Source organism: Mus pahari, chromosome 9 (genome assembly GCF_900095145.1).
Source record: "Mus pahari chromosome 9, PAHARI_EIJ_v1.1, whole genome shotgun sequence".
Lineage (NCBI taxonomy): Eukaryota > Metazoa > Chordata > Mammalia > Rodentia > Muridae > Mus > Mus pahari.
This window is the reverse complement of record NC_034598.1, coordinates 3,229,371-3,239,677: the sequence shown is the minus strand read 5'-3', so window position 1 is coordinate 3,239,677 and position 10,307 is coordinate 3,229,371. Positions and strand designations below refer to the sequence as shown.

The 10,307-nt window shown below is 40.0% G+C and overlaps 1 protein-coding gene across 2 annotated transcripts in view; it reads right to left on the bottom strand.

Moving 5' to 3' along the window:
* Positions 1-3,157: 3,157 nt before the first annotated feature.
* The window catches only part of Hs3st5 (heparan sulfate-glucosamine 3-sulfotransferase 5), a 288,413-nt gene continuing 281,263 nt past the window's right edge, over positions 3,158-10,307 (bottom strand). For both annotated transcript variants that reach the window (XM_021205176.1, XM_021205178.1), the window contains 2 exons: positions 8,733-8,871; positions 3,158-4,970 (listed from right to left, as the gene is read on the bottom strand). In XM_021205176.1, the coding sequence (XP_021060835.1) occupies positions 4,037-4,970; positions 8,733-8,839 (1,041 nt within the window). In that variant the 5' untranslated portion in view covers positions 8,840-8,871 and the 3' untranslated portion in view covers positions 3,158-4,036. The remainder of the gene's footprint in view (positions 4,971-8,732; positions 8,872-10,307) is intronic.

Genomic DNA, 10,307 nt, shown 5'->3' with positions numbered 1-10,307 from the left:
TTGGAAGTATGTCACCTTTACACTAGCTATTGGTGAGTGACTTAGTATTAAAAATGAATCATTGGATGTGAGGGGATCTGAATATTTTCTTAAGAAGACAGTGGCTTGAAATACCTGAATAATATCAGTTTGAGTATTTGTTTTTGTTTTTTTCTCACTATACTGCTGTATATTTTGACTTTTTTTTGGCAAGATTTGCTCTAAATTTATTTTAAAATATTCTACATTTCTACCTTGCTGGCACACATTGGTAAGATCTTGCTGTATTTTGTCATTTTTTGGAGGAATGTTTTCTCAGTTTTCTGTTTTGCTTAGGTGGTAGACTTTTCTCAGCCACTGAGAAGCCACTGAGTGTATTTAAAAAAAGAAAAGAAGAAAAGATTCCAGCAGCAAGTTGCTGTGGTTATGAAGACAATCTGATTTACCAAATTCTTATTGGAACACACAAAAGATTGCCAGCAGGGCTAGAATTTAGACTGCACTTGATTGCCATTCTCGATTGGAGTCTGTAGTGTCCAGGTGAGTCTCTTAGTCCTTGTGCTTCTACCTCAGGATAATCCTTATATCAGGTGCAACACCATGGACCATGGACCCAGAAGGTTCTACTAGCCCTGGGACCCACCCACTGCCTGGCAAAAGACAGTGTTAATAGTCCATCAACATATATCACTAAATCTAAGGTCATCCACATTTATGAGGGACATATAACTCTGAGTAAGAAGCATTAACCACGGAGCAAAGTATTTTAGTAGTTTCCTGCATTGGTCTGCAGTTACAGAGAACTATTAGTGCCTGAGTCAAGTGTGTGTTTATGTGTGGTGGTTTCAGGTGGTTGGGGGATGGGCTTGCGATTTGAAGATACTCTTAAAAAAATTATTTATTTTATGTATTACGAGTACACTGTAGCTGTCTTTAGACACAGACCAGAAGAGGGCATTGGATCCCAGATGGTTGTACAGATGGTTGTAAGCTACCATGTGGTTACTGGGAATTGAACTCATGACCTCCGGAAGAGCAGTCAGTGCTTTTAACCACTGAGCCATCTCTGTAGCCCCTGGGATTTAAAGATATTCACCTTCATATTTGAGAGCCTCCCACTCTCTACCTTGGGTTCTTTGTATAGTTATAGTGGAAGTTACTTGGGTTCCAAAATGGCTCTCCGAGTTTATGATCCATTGGACATGTCACCATTGCTTAAATACCTCCCTCTGTCTCCAGTCGAAGCTATTTGATAAAGCTGCACAGTGTTGCCCAGCCTCTGGAAGGGATGTGAGGTGTTCATGATGGCAAAGCAGTAACTCATTAACAAGAGCCCTAGCAGAGTGACCATAAGGAGCTGTGGATTTCTCTAGAAGTCTGCCTGTCTGATGACAGCAGGACACATTTTTTGCTAAACAGGGAGCCTTCTAGTCCACAGTAGAAGTCTGCTATTAAGTCATATGTTCTTTATTTCTCTACCTGGCTTAATCAGTATTGCTGTGATTGCTTTTCCAGTGAAATGAGGCATGACTTCCTCAAGTTCTGCCATCAGAGTCCCCGGCTTTGAAAGCATTGCATCAACTCCTTTAGACAGAACAGCAACTAGAAATCACAGTGCCTTTGGGTTCTAGAACTGGTCGAACTAAAACTAAAAGTGTAGAAGTTGGCTTAAGTCAAACAGAATCTAGAACAAAGTCTGATTATTCCATATATAGCATTTTAAACTTCCCTTAGGAGGAGTAGTCTGTCTGGTTTTTTTTCCAAATCAAGCACAGCATGCCTAATGATATACTAAATGCTACAAGGGCACAGAGAGTAAATTTCTAATATTCTCACCATACAAATAGGAACTATTTGAGGTTATGGGTATGTTAATTAGCTCAATTTGATCATTTTACAAAGTACTATAAAACTATGACATCATTTTGTATGTCCACAGCATAACAGTCCACATCTTGCCAACATATGACAAGAAATAAAAAAGAAAGCATATAACATGACACATTAGGTATAGAGACATTTCAATTCATTAGTTGAGGCTAAATCTTAGACATGTCAGTGTTCCCTTGGGGCATAATTCAATATTAAGTCTACAGGTCCATGCTAGCTGTATGGTGCTCTTGGAGTACTTCTGTGAGATTAGTGCTAATTCGTTATGTCCTGGAATGGAAAATTCAGAGAGTTTTCCCTGACAGCTGACAGTAGAGGTGCAGGAAAGAATGAGGCAGCTCTTTATGTTGGCCTCCTTCCTGCCTAGGAAAGATGTGAATGACATTTGAAGTTTCAGACTCACCATCCAGAGTTGTGATACAGTGAGCACCTGCTGCTGCTGCTCTGCCTGTGTCTTTCTCGGGGGAAAAATGTCCTGCTAACTCAGACAGTAGAGGTGATGACCAAAACTGTGGCTGGAGAGACTGTCCATATTGATTATAGAGGAGAAAAGGCTATTTACTTAGGAAAGATCACCATCAGATTACTGGGTAGGAAAAAGAGCTAAGAACCACAGCTATTGTTTCCACAAGGGCAAACTCCTGTGATTCTCTAGGCATCCTGGTGTTGGGCAGAGCATTCTTAAACATTTCCTCCCGGCTAAGCACTTACAAAGCAGATGAACCATTTGCTGATGTTGTTATAACTCTGTCTTTTTCCGAGTAGTGTTTAGGTCAAAGTTAGAATCCCTGATGCTGTGGGGAGCACCCATTTCAGTGTTACTTTCTCTAGGGAATGCAGGCCATCTCTTATTTTGTTTATGGCAATGCAATGTGGTTGGATTGCATTTGAGCAGAGGTGAAAGAGATTTCGAAGTCCTGGCTTGCATCACCAGCATCAGCAGCTCTCGCTACACAGACCACACAAGTGTTCTAATCTGACTTTACTTTTTCCCTGACCCAACTGTGATTAGAGGTTCAACTTCAGTCGTGTCTCTCTCGGGCACAGCAGCATGTGAATTCTAGGAACACACTTAGTGACAGACCAGCAATGGGGTTCTCTGAGGTGGCTATTGTGCCTTGATTTCCAGAGGGTTGAAATGTTTGCAAAGTGTTCTCCACCCCACTATTAAAGTATATTTTTACAAGAGTTTGGAAATCCAGGCGTGAAGGGAATTACTCCAAGTGCCATTAAAACCATACAGCTTCCACGCTGGAGGCCAGCAGGGGGCGCACAAAACAAAAGACAGTTTTAAGGAAAGTTGCACATTGTGTAATTTTAATTCATTCCGTTTTAAATACCACAATAAATTTAATTTTCACAATAAATTAAATAGCCATATTCAGTTTACAAAATAGAGTTACTTAGTGTGAAACGAGTATTTACATCATTTACACATATCTACAGGACATTTTTCTTTGTTGACATATAACATGGAAGTAAAAGAATGTGGTGATTCTCCAGCACGTGATTGACATGGAACAAATGACACCATGGTCCATATGAGGAAACGATAGTGCAAAATCACCACAAGAACTTTGGAACAGTGTCAATTTTATGAGCTAAGACATTCTTTTAAATTATAAGAAAATAGCATATTCTGTTTTCATGGCACCAATCCAGTATTTGAATTAAAGAGCCAATGTTAGTTTAGGACAAAACCAAACCAAAACAAACAAAACAAATGAACAAACAAACAAATTGACAAATGAACCATAAAACTGAATCCTCTACTTCCTGAAGCTGCACAGCCATTGGTACATTTTCACAATTCATCTTTTGGCTTAAATCTGACAATGGTGGGTGACAAGTTCTAAGTCAAAGGAAGACTAACTTGAGAAATATCTGAGTCACTTTCTCCAGTCCCACAACCTCTTCTTTTTCCTTTCCTTTTCTTTCTATAAATAGCTTAAAAGATGCAACCATGTAGACAGTCATTTATTATTTATTTTTTTGTAAAGTTTCAGTAGAAAAACAATTGATCTCATATTTGGTCACACACTGCATATGTACAAGTATTTATGGAAAAATGAGTTGGGGAGCTGTGTCTGGGAAAGTGCATATTTTAATGTAGAAGGGACGCCATGCGTCTCTAGATACAACACATGGTGTTGTTGGCTATATTATTTTAGGGCCAGTTCAATGTCCTCCCAGTGATCTGGTAAAATTTTTGATTAAAAGGATGAAAGAATTTGCGCAATTTGGTAATGACGGAGGGGTCTACCTCTGGATGGATGCGCCCCTTGCTGCCCGCCAGGCACTTATTAAAGATAATGTTAAATCTCAAACAGTAAAACCCTCTGGTAGCATTGAAATATAAATTGTATTGACTTATCCGCGGAGGAAGGTTTAAGAACTTCTCTACCAGCTGTAGTTCTGGCAGAGGTTCGGTGATGAGACGGTCACCATCCACAATGTGAAACTGTTCAATGGGAAAGTACTTCAACCAGCGCTCCAGATGTTTTGTGTATATGCTGGTCCTAACCGCCTTGTATTTCGTGTTCACTTCACAGGTATTAGGGTCTATAGCCAGTTTTTCAAACTTATAGTAGGTTTTGTTCTTCCGCTCCTTCCCCTCTAGCACCTGAGTATAATCAGAAATTGCTCTTGTGGTTGGCTCCCTGACAATGATCAACAGCTTGATGGATGAGTTCATCTTGTAAATCCTTTCCGGAACCTCTTCTGTGATGAAATATGCTGGGCTCTTTTCAATTGTGATTTGCTGAGGGTAGGAAAAAGGCATCTTTTTCCTGTACCACTCAATGCCCTTGGCATAATTCTCATCATTGTCAAAGAAGTGGATCTCTTGGGAAGCTTTGACCACTGCAGGATGGAGGTTCAGCATCTCTAGCAGGGCCCTTGTGCCCCCTTTTCTCACCCCAATGATAATGGCTTTGGGGAGTTGTTGGACTAGGTCATGGAGGTGAACCTGCTCTTTGGAAGAATTGCCCTTCCGGAACTCATGCAGCAAGCCTCTCTTAAACTGCAGGGCGCGCAGTGGGAACTCAGCTTGGTTGTGGGCACCACCAAATCGACTTTCAACAGGGCAAATGGGCTGGAGCCTGCAAGCAAAAGAGAAGAAACTTGTCACAATGTACTTCTCATTCTGCATCTGTGCCAGACTCAAAATGAACATGCATTAATAAAGCCACTGGGTCCCAGGCTGCTGTAATCCATAATGAACATATGTTTGGGAATTTTTATGTTAAGTAACCCTGTATTCAGTGGAGCACAGATAATTGATGGGATTTTTTTTTTATTAGTGCTCCTTAAATTTTTTATTCACCAAGCACTTAATTAACTGCAGCTTGTACTGATGCTAACAGTACAGGATAGACAAGTGACACCAGCCATACTAATAGCTTTGTAACAGTTGACTAGTTAAAATCATTTAGAAAATCAGGAGGGCAGATCTTCAATTAGGATGCTGAAGGGCAGAGAGGAGGTCATTACTCCAGACATTGTGTTGTATTTATTGTTTCTTTTCTTTCTTTCTTCTCCTCTGGTAGCCTAGCGGCATTCACATAGTCTTTAACAATCCTATCCTTCAGATATAATCTGAGATGCGACTGCAGTCTCTGCCCTTGACCTTTTGCATATCATCACATAGAACTCCAATCTTTATCCTTGCTGAACTTTCTGCCCCTTGGCCTTAGAGATAGCAAAGGATCACTCTGCTTCAGACTCTTTCCATTTCTGTCTGAAAGGGTCAAGGTTACACTTTCATCTTGCTGATTGTAGGAACAATCCCAAGCATCACTTTTCTGTGTATGACAGACTACTCCTGGGACCAGAAATCTGGAAGAAAGATTCTTACAGGGTCAGAAACCCTAGATCATAATCACCATGCAATTTAAGTCAGGGACTAGTAAAGAATGCAACGGACAGAGTCAGAACGGATGAGCAGACATTTATATTTTCCTGAGAGAGAAAGATGTAGTAATAGCCACAGTGACACCAGAAAACAATGACCACTTTAACATGGCCTTTGTATGTGGTTAGAAAATTGTGTTTACTTTTATAATAAACTATAGTCAATGAATCAACTAGGTTGACTTAGGAAGTCATTTCAGGCTTCTTGGTGAAAGGGGATAATAGTAGTCAAATTGGCTATTAAAATACATCTTTCAGTTGAAATTTCTTAGTGACTGCAGCAGTTTTGAATTTCTCTCCTTCTCTGTTACAATGAGACATCCTCTTGTTTTCTCAAGAAGTCCCATTGCATCCTTCAAGCTATGTTCAATCCCTTATTTAGAACTCAGGGGACTAGCTTTGGATTTGCCCTATTTATCTAGGTCTATATATAATCTTTAAGAAAAATATAAATGTGTAGCAATTTTTGTAATATTTATTTTATTATTCTTAAAACAACTCACACTCATTTCAGAAAGTTTGAAAACAATGGAAATTTATTGTGAAAACAGGGCTTCCCACAATCTTGATTAGCATTCCTTTTGTTGTGATAAAATACCCATGACCAAAGGCAGACTTGGGGGGAAAGGGTTTACTTCAGCTTACAGTCCCATGTCACAGTTCATCATGGAAGGGGTTGGGGTGGGAACACAAGGCGGGAGCCTGCTGGCAGGAACTAGAGCAGAGTCCCAGAGGAAAGCAACTTACTGTTTTTTCCTCTGTGGCTTTCCCAGTCTGCTTTCTGAGGACCACCTACCCAGGGTGGCACTGTCCACAATGGGCTGAGTCTTCTGCCTCAATCTAGTTAAGAAAATGAACTACAGGCTTGCTTACATGCCAACCTTATGGAGACATTTTCTCAGTTAAAAGTCTCTCTTCCCAACTGACTTTATCATGGGTCAACAAAACAAAACAAAGCAAAATATTCAGGACAACTATAGTTAGCATTTTAGGAAAATGAGAATTTATGAATGTATTGGGATTATTATGCTAGGGTTCTAATTGGATCTTAAAAAGCTGTCAACAGATAACATAGTTAAAAGTTTTTTTGATTGTGACACCAATGAAGATAATATGAATTAATGTCTCTGTTCTTAGGTTCTGTCTATTAAGCTAGACCTAATTCACTGAGGTATCCATTGATGGGCTTTTCTCCTAGGCACCTGGAAGGATGTGAGCACAGTTTCTGTGAGTACTAACACATTAGTCTCTCAAATCCTTTTTTGTAAGATTTAATTATCTTGCCTAAGGGTGGGTGAAAGTGTTGGCATGGTATCTCTTGGAGTAAATGAGCAGGAATGGAGTCCCACACTCCCATGTGGAAAAGGCCACCTTCCTTCTGAACTTCCTTCTTCTTTCTTCTTCCTATTCTGGCCTACCAAACTATGTAGGAAAATTGCTTTCTGGACTTCAGCACTCAAGAGAACATCTAACGATAGGAGAAAATATTCCACCTCCCTGCTCCATGAAGCTCCCTGCTCCTGTTCTAATAATGACTGCCACACCCAAAGCAGAGTTTGAACATTATAGGAGACAAGGGAAGTAACGTCAGCATCCCTCCCAGACAGCAGTCTTCAGTTACTAAGGGTAAGCACAGGTCATTTCTAACACAAAGGGATTGTGAGAATGCCCACCAAGAGATGGAATTTCCTCCATAAGCCATCCCACCAAGGAGTTAAGAGGGCTAGAGATGAAAACTATTACCAGCTGAATGATAAATGCATTCACAACTATAAGACCAATCATTCAATGAAACATCAATGATGGGAAGCTAATTAAAAGTATAAAGAAGAGTTCCTGCTAAGGTTCTGTCATAGACATAGGACAAATGTTGACACCTTAATGTGTTTCTTTATTAAATGACACATCAAGAATAAACATTGGAGTGCCAGCACCCCAGTGATATGCTCTCAATTACACAGGTCATAGTTACAAAGTGGGAGAAATATTGAACTGAAAGAAATCAGAGGGAGTTAATGTCTTTAAGTTAACATGGATACTGGCTGAAGGAAGGCAGGGACTTTTGCTGGATTATTTTAAAACATTTGAACTACAGGATACTGAGGAGAAAACTGAAGCTATTTTTATTTAAAGATGCATATGCATTTTCATTGACTCTGGAATTGAACTGACAAAGAATCTAGTCTTTCAGCAACAGAGTTAATTTTGAAGGGGGTGGAGAGTGGGGAAAAAGCAGCTCTGTATTCCAGACTACTCCATATTTACCATTCATCCCAGCTATAGAAGTATTGCGGAACACCTTAGGGATACTCAACTGCCATGGTAGGGACTCCTGCAGGCCTAGTACCTCTCAACTGTTTGTCTATTAAGAGCCAAACCCAGCTTTGTAGTTTCCTCTTCATGGATTTTCCAGTGCCTTGTGGGCAACCATTCTGTGTGACAGCACCCTTGCCAAGTGCGCTCAGCTCCTGAAAGCCAGAGCTAATTAACAAAGTTAAAAATCCATGCCTGTAGCCATCTTTCCAGGGTGGAGGACTGCAAACTTTATTGGCTTCTTTACTAGCTCATACATAATTGTCTGTTCATAAATTTCAAAACCAAGAGGCATGGTCCTATCACTGCCATGCTGTAATAGAATAAGGTCAGCACCAGATGCACATAGGCCACATTGTGTTCTAGTCAGTGACAGTATTATTTATTCATTATTATTTATTGTACGAAGCTTTATGCCTTCTCTGAGAACAAGTGTCAGTAGTCACAGAGTACACTGGATATGGATGAAGCATCTTGGTATGAGCAGTGTGAAGCATGTTTTTATAAGGTCTTAATGAATGAAAATTAACAACACAGAAAAGTGTGTTTCTTGAGAGTTTTGAGGGACAAAACCCAAGGAAGTTCACATCAAGAGACATATAAAACTACGTGGATAGAGCATGCACTTAATCACATACCTATCCAAGCTCCCAACTCTGGCAACTAGATACAGGAGGCTGCCAACAGCAAGGCTTCCGAGCACCAGGAGCTTCTGTCTCAGCCACAGCTGCTGTTTGAATAGCATGGCCCTCCATCAACCTTCAGAACTGCAGCAGCCTGAGGGGAGAGAGCAAACACCTATGAGCAGCTTTCATAAAGCCAAATAGAGGCCACTTTGCAATGCGATCACACACAAACTTTGGTAGTATTCATGGTATACATGATTTTAGCAAAACTTACCTTCAAAAACAAGAAAAAAAAAAAAACCACAAAACAAAACAAAACAAAACAAAAAACCTGGTCCATGCTATAAGATCAACTATTAGTTCTGTGGGAGAATTATATAGAATTTGCTCTGTCCTCAATAATTTCTACAGCATATAAAAACTGATATAGATATATAGATATATATAAATATATATATGAAACTCTTAAATGTAATTATATATAGCTATAGATAGATATATAGGCAGATTAATAGATATATAGGCAGATGTATAGGCAGATTAATGGATCATCCAAAGATTATTGAGAAAAGGAGCATCCTGAGGAGTTTCATCAGTAAGATAATTAACTGGTAAACTGCAGTTAGAATAGAGGTTGAAATTCTAGTTTAGTAAATGATCATTTTTGCCATAGCAGTGGCATCCTTAGCATATACCATTTTGCTTTGCTTCAGTTGTGAATGAAGGAAGAGGGCAGGATTCAAAGTGACTGCATTCTGGGCTAATCAGTGGTGAGTCTCCAGCCCACCTGTGTGTGAAGACACTGACTCCAAGGAGCTTGCTATTTTCTTTCTTTCTTTCTTTCTTTCTTTCTTTCTTTCTTTCTTTCTTTCTTTCTTTCTTTCTTTCTTTCTTTTTTTTTTATTAGATATTTTCTTCATTTACATTTCAAATGCTATCCCAAAGTCTCCTATATCCTCCCCCTTCCCTATTTTCAACCCACCCACTCCCGCTTCTTGGCCCTGGCATTCCCCTGTACTGGGGCATATGATCTTCCCAAGACCAAGGGCCTCTCCTTCCATTGATGGCTGACTAGGCCATCCTCTGCTACATATGCAACTAGAGACATGAGCTCTGGGGTTACTGGTTAGTTCATATCCTTGTTCCTTCTATAGGGTTGCAGACCCCTTTAGCTCCTTGGGTACTTTCTCTAGTTCCTTCATTAGGGGCCCTGTGATCCATCCAATAGATGACTGTGAGCATCCACTTCTGTATTTGCCAGGCATTGGCATAGATTCACAAGAGAGAGCTATCAGGGTCCTGTCAGCAAAATTCTTCTGGCATATGCAATAGTGTCTGGGTTTGGTGGTTGTATATGGGTGTGGCAGTCTCTGGATGGTCCTTCCTTCTGTCTCAGTTCTGAATTTTTTCTCTGTAACTCCTTCCATGGGTATTTTGTTCCCCATTCTAAGAAGGAGCAAAGTATCCACACTTTGGTCTTCCTTCTTCTTGAGTTTCATGTGTTTTGCAAACTGTATCTTGGGTATTCCAAGTTTCTGGGCTAATATCCACTTATCAGTGAGTACATATCATGTGTGTACTTTTGTG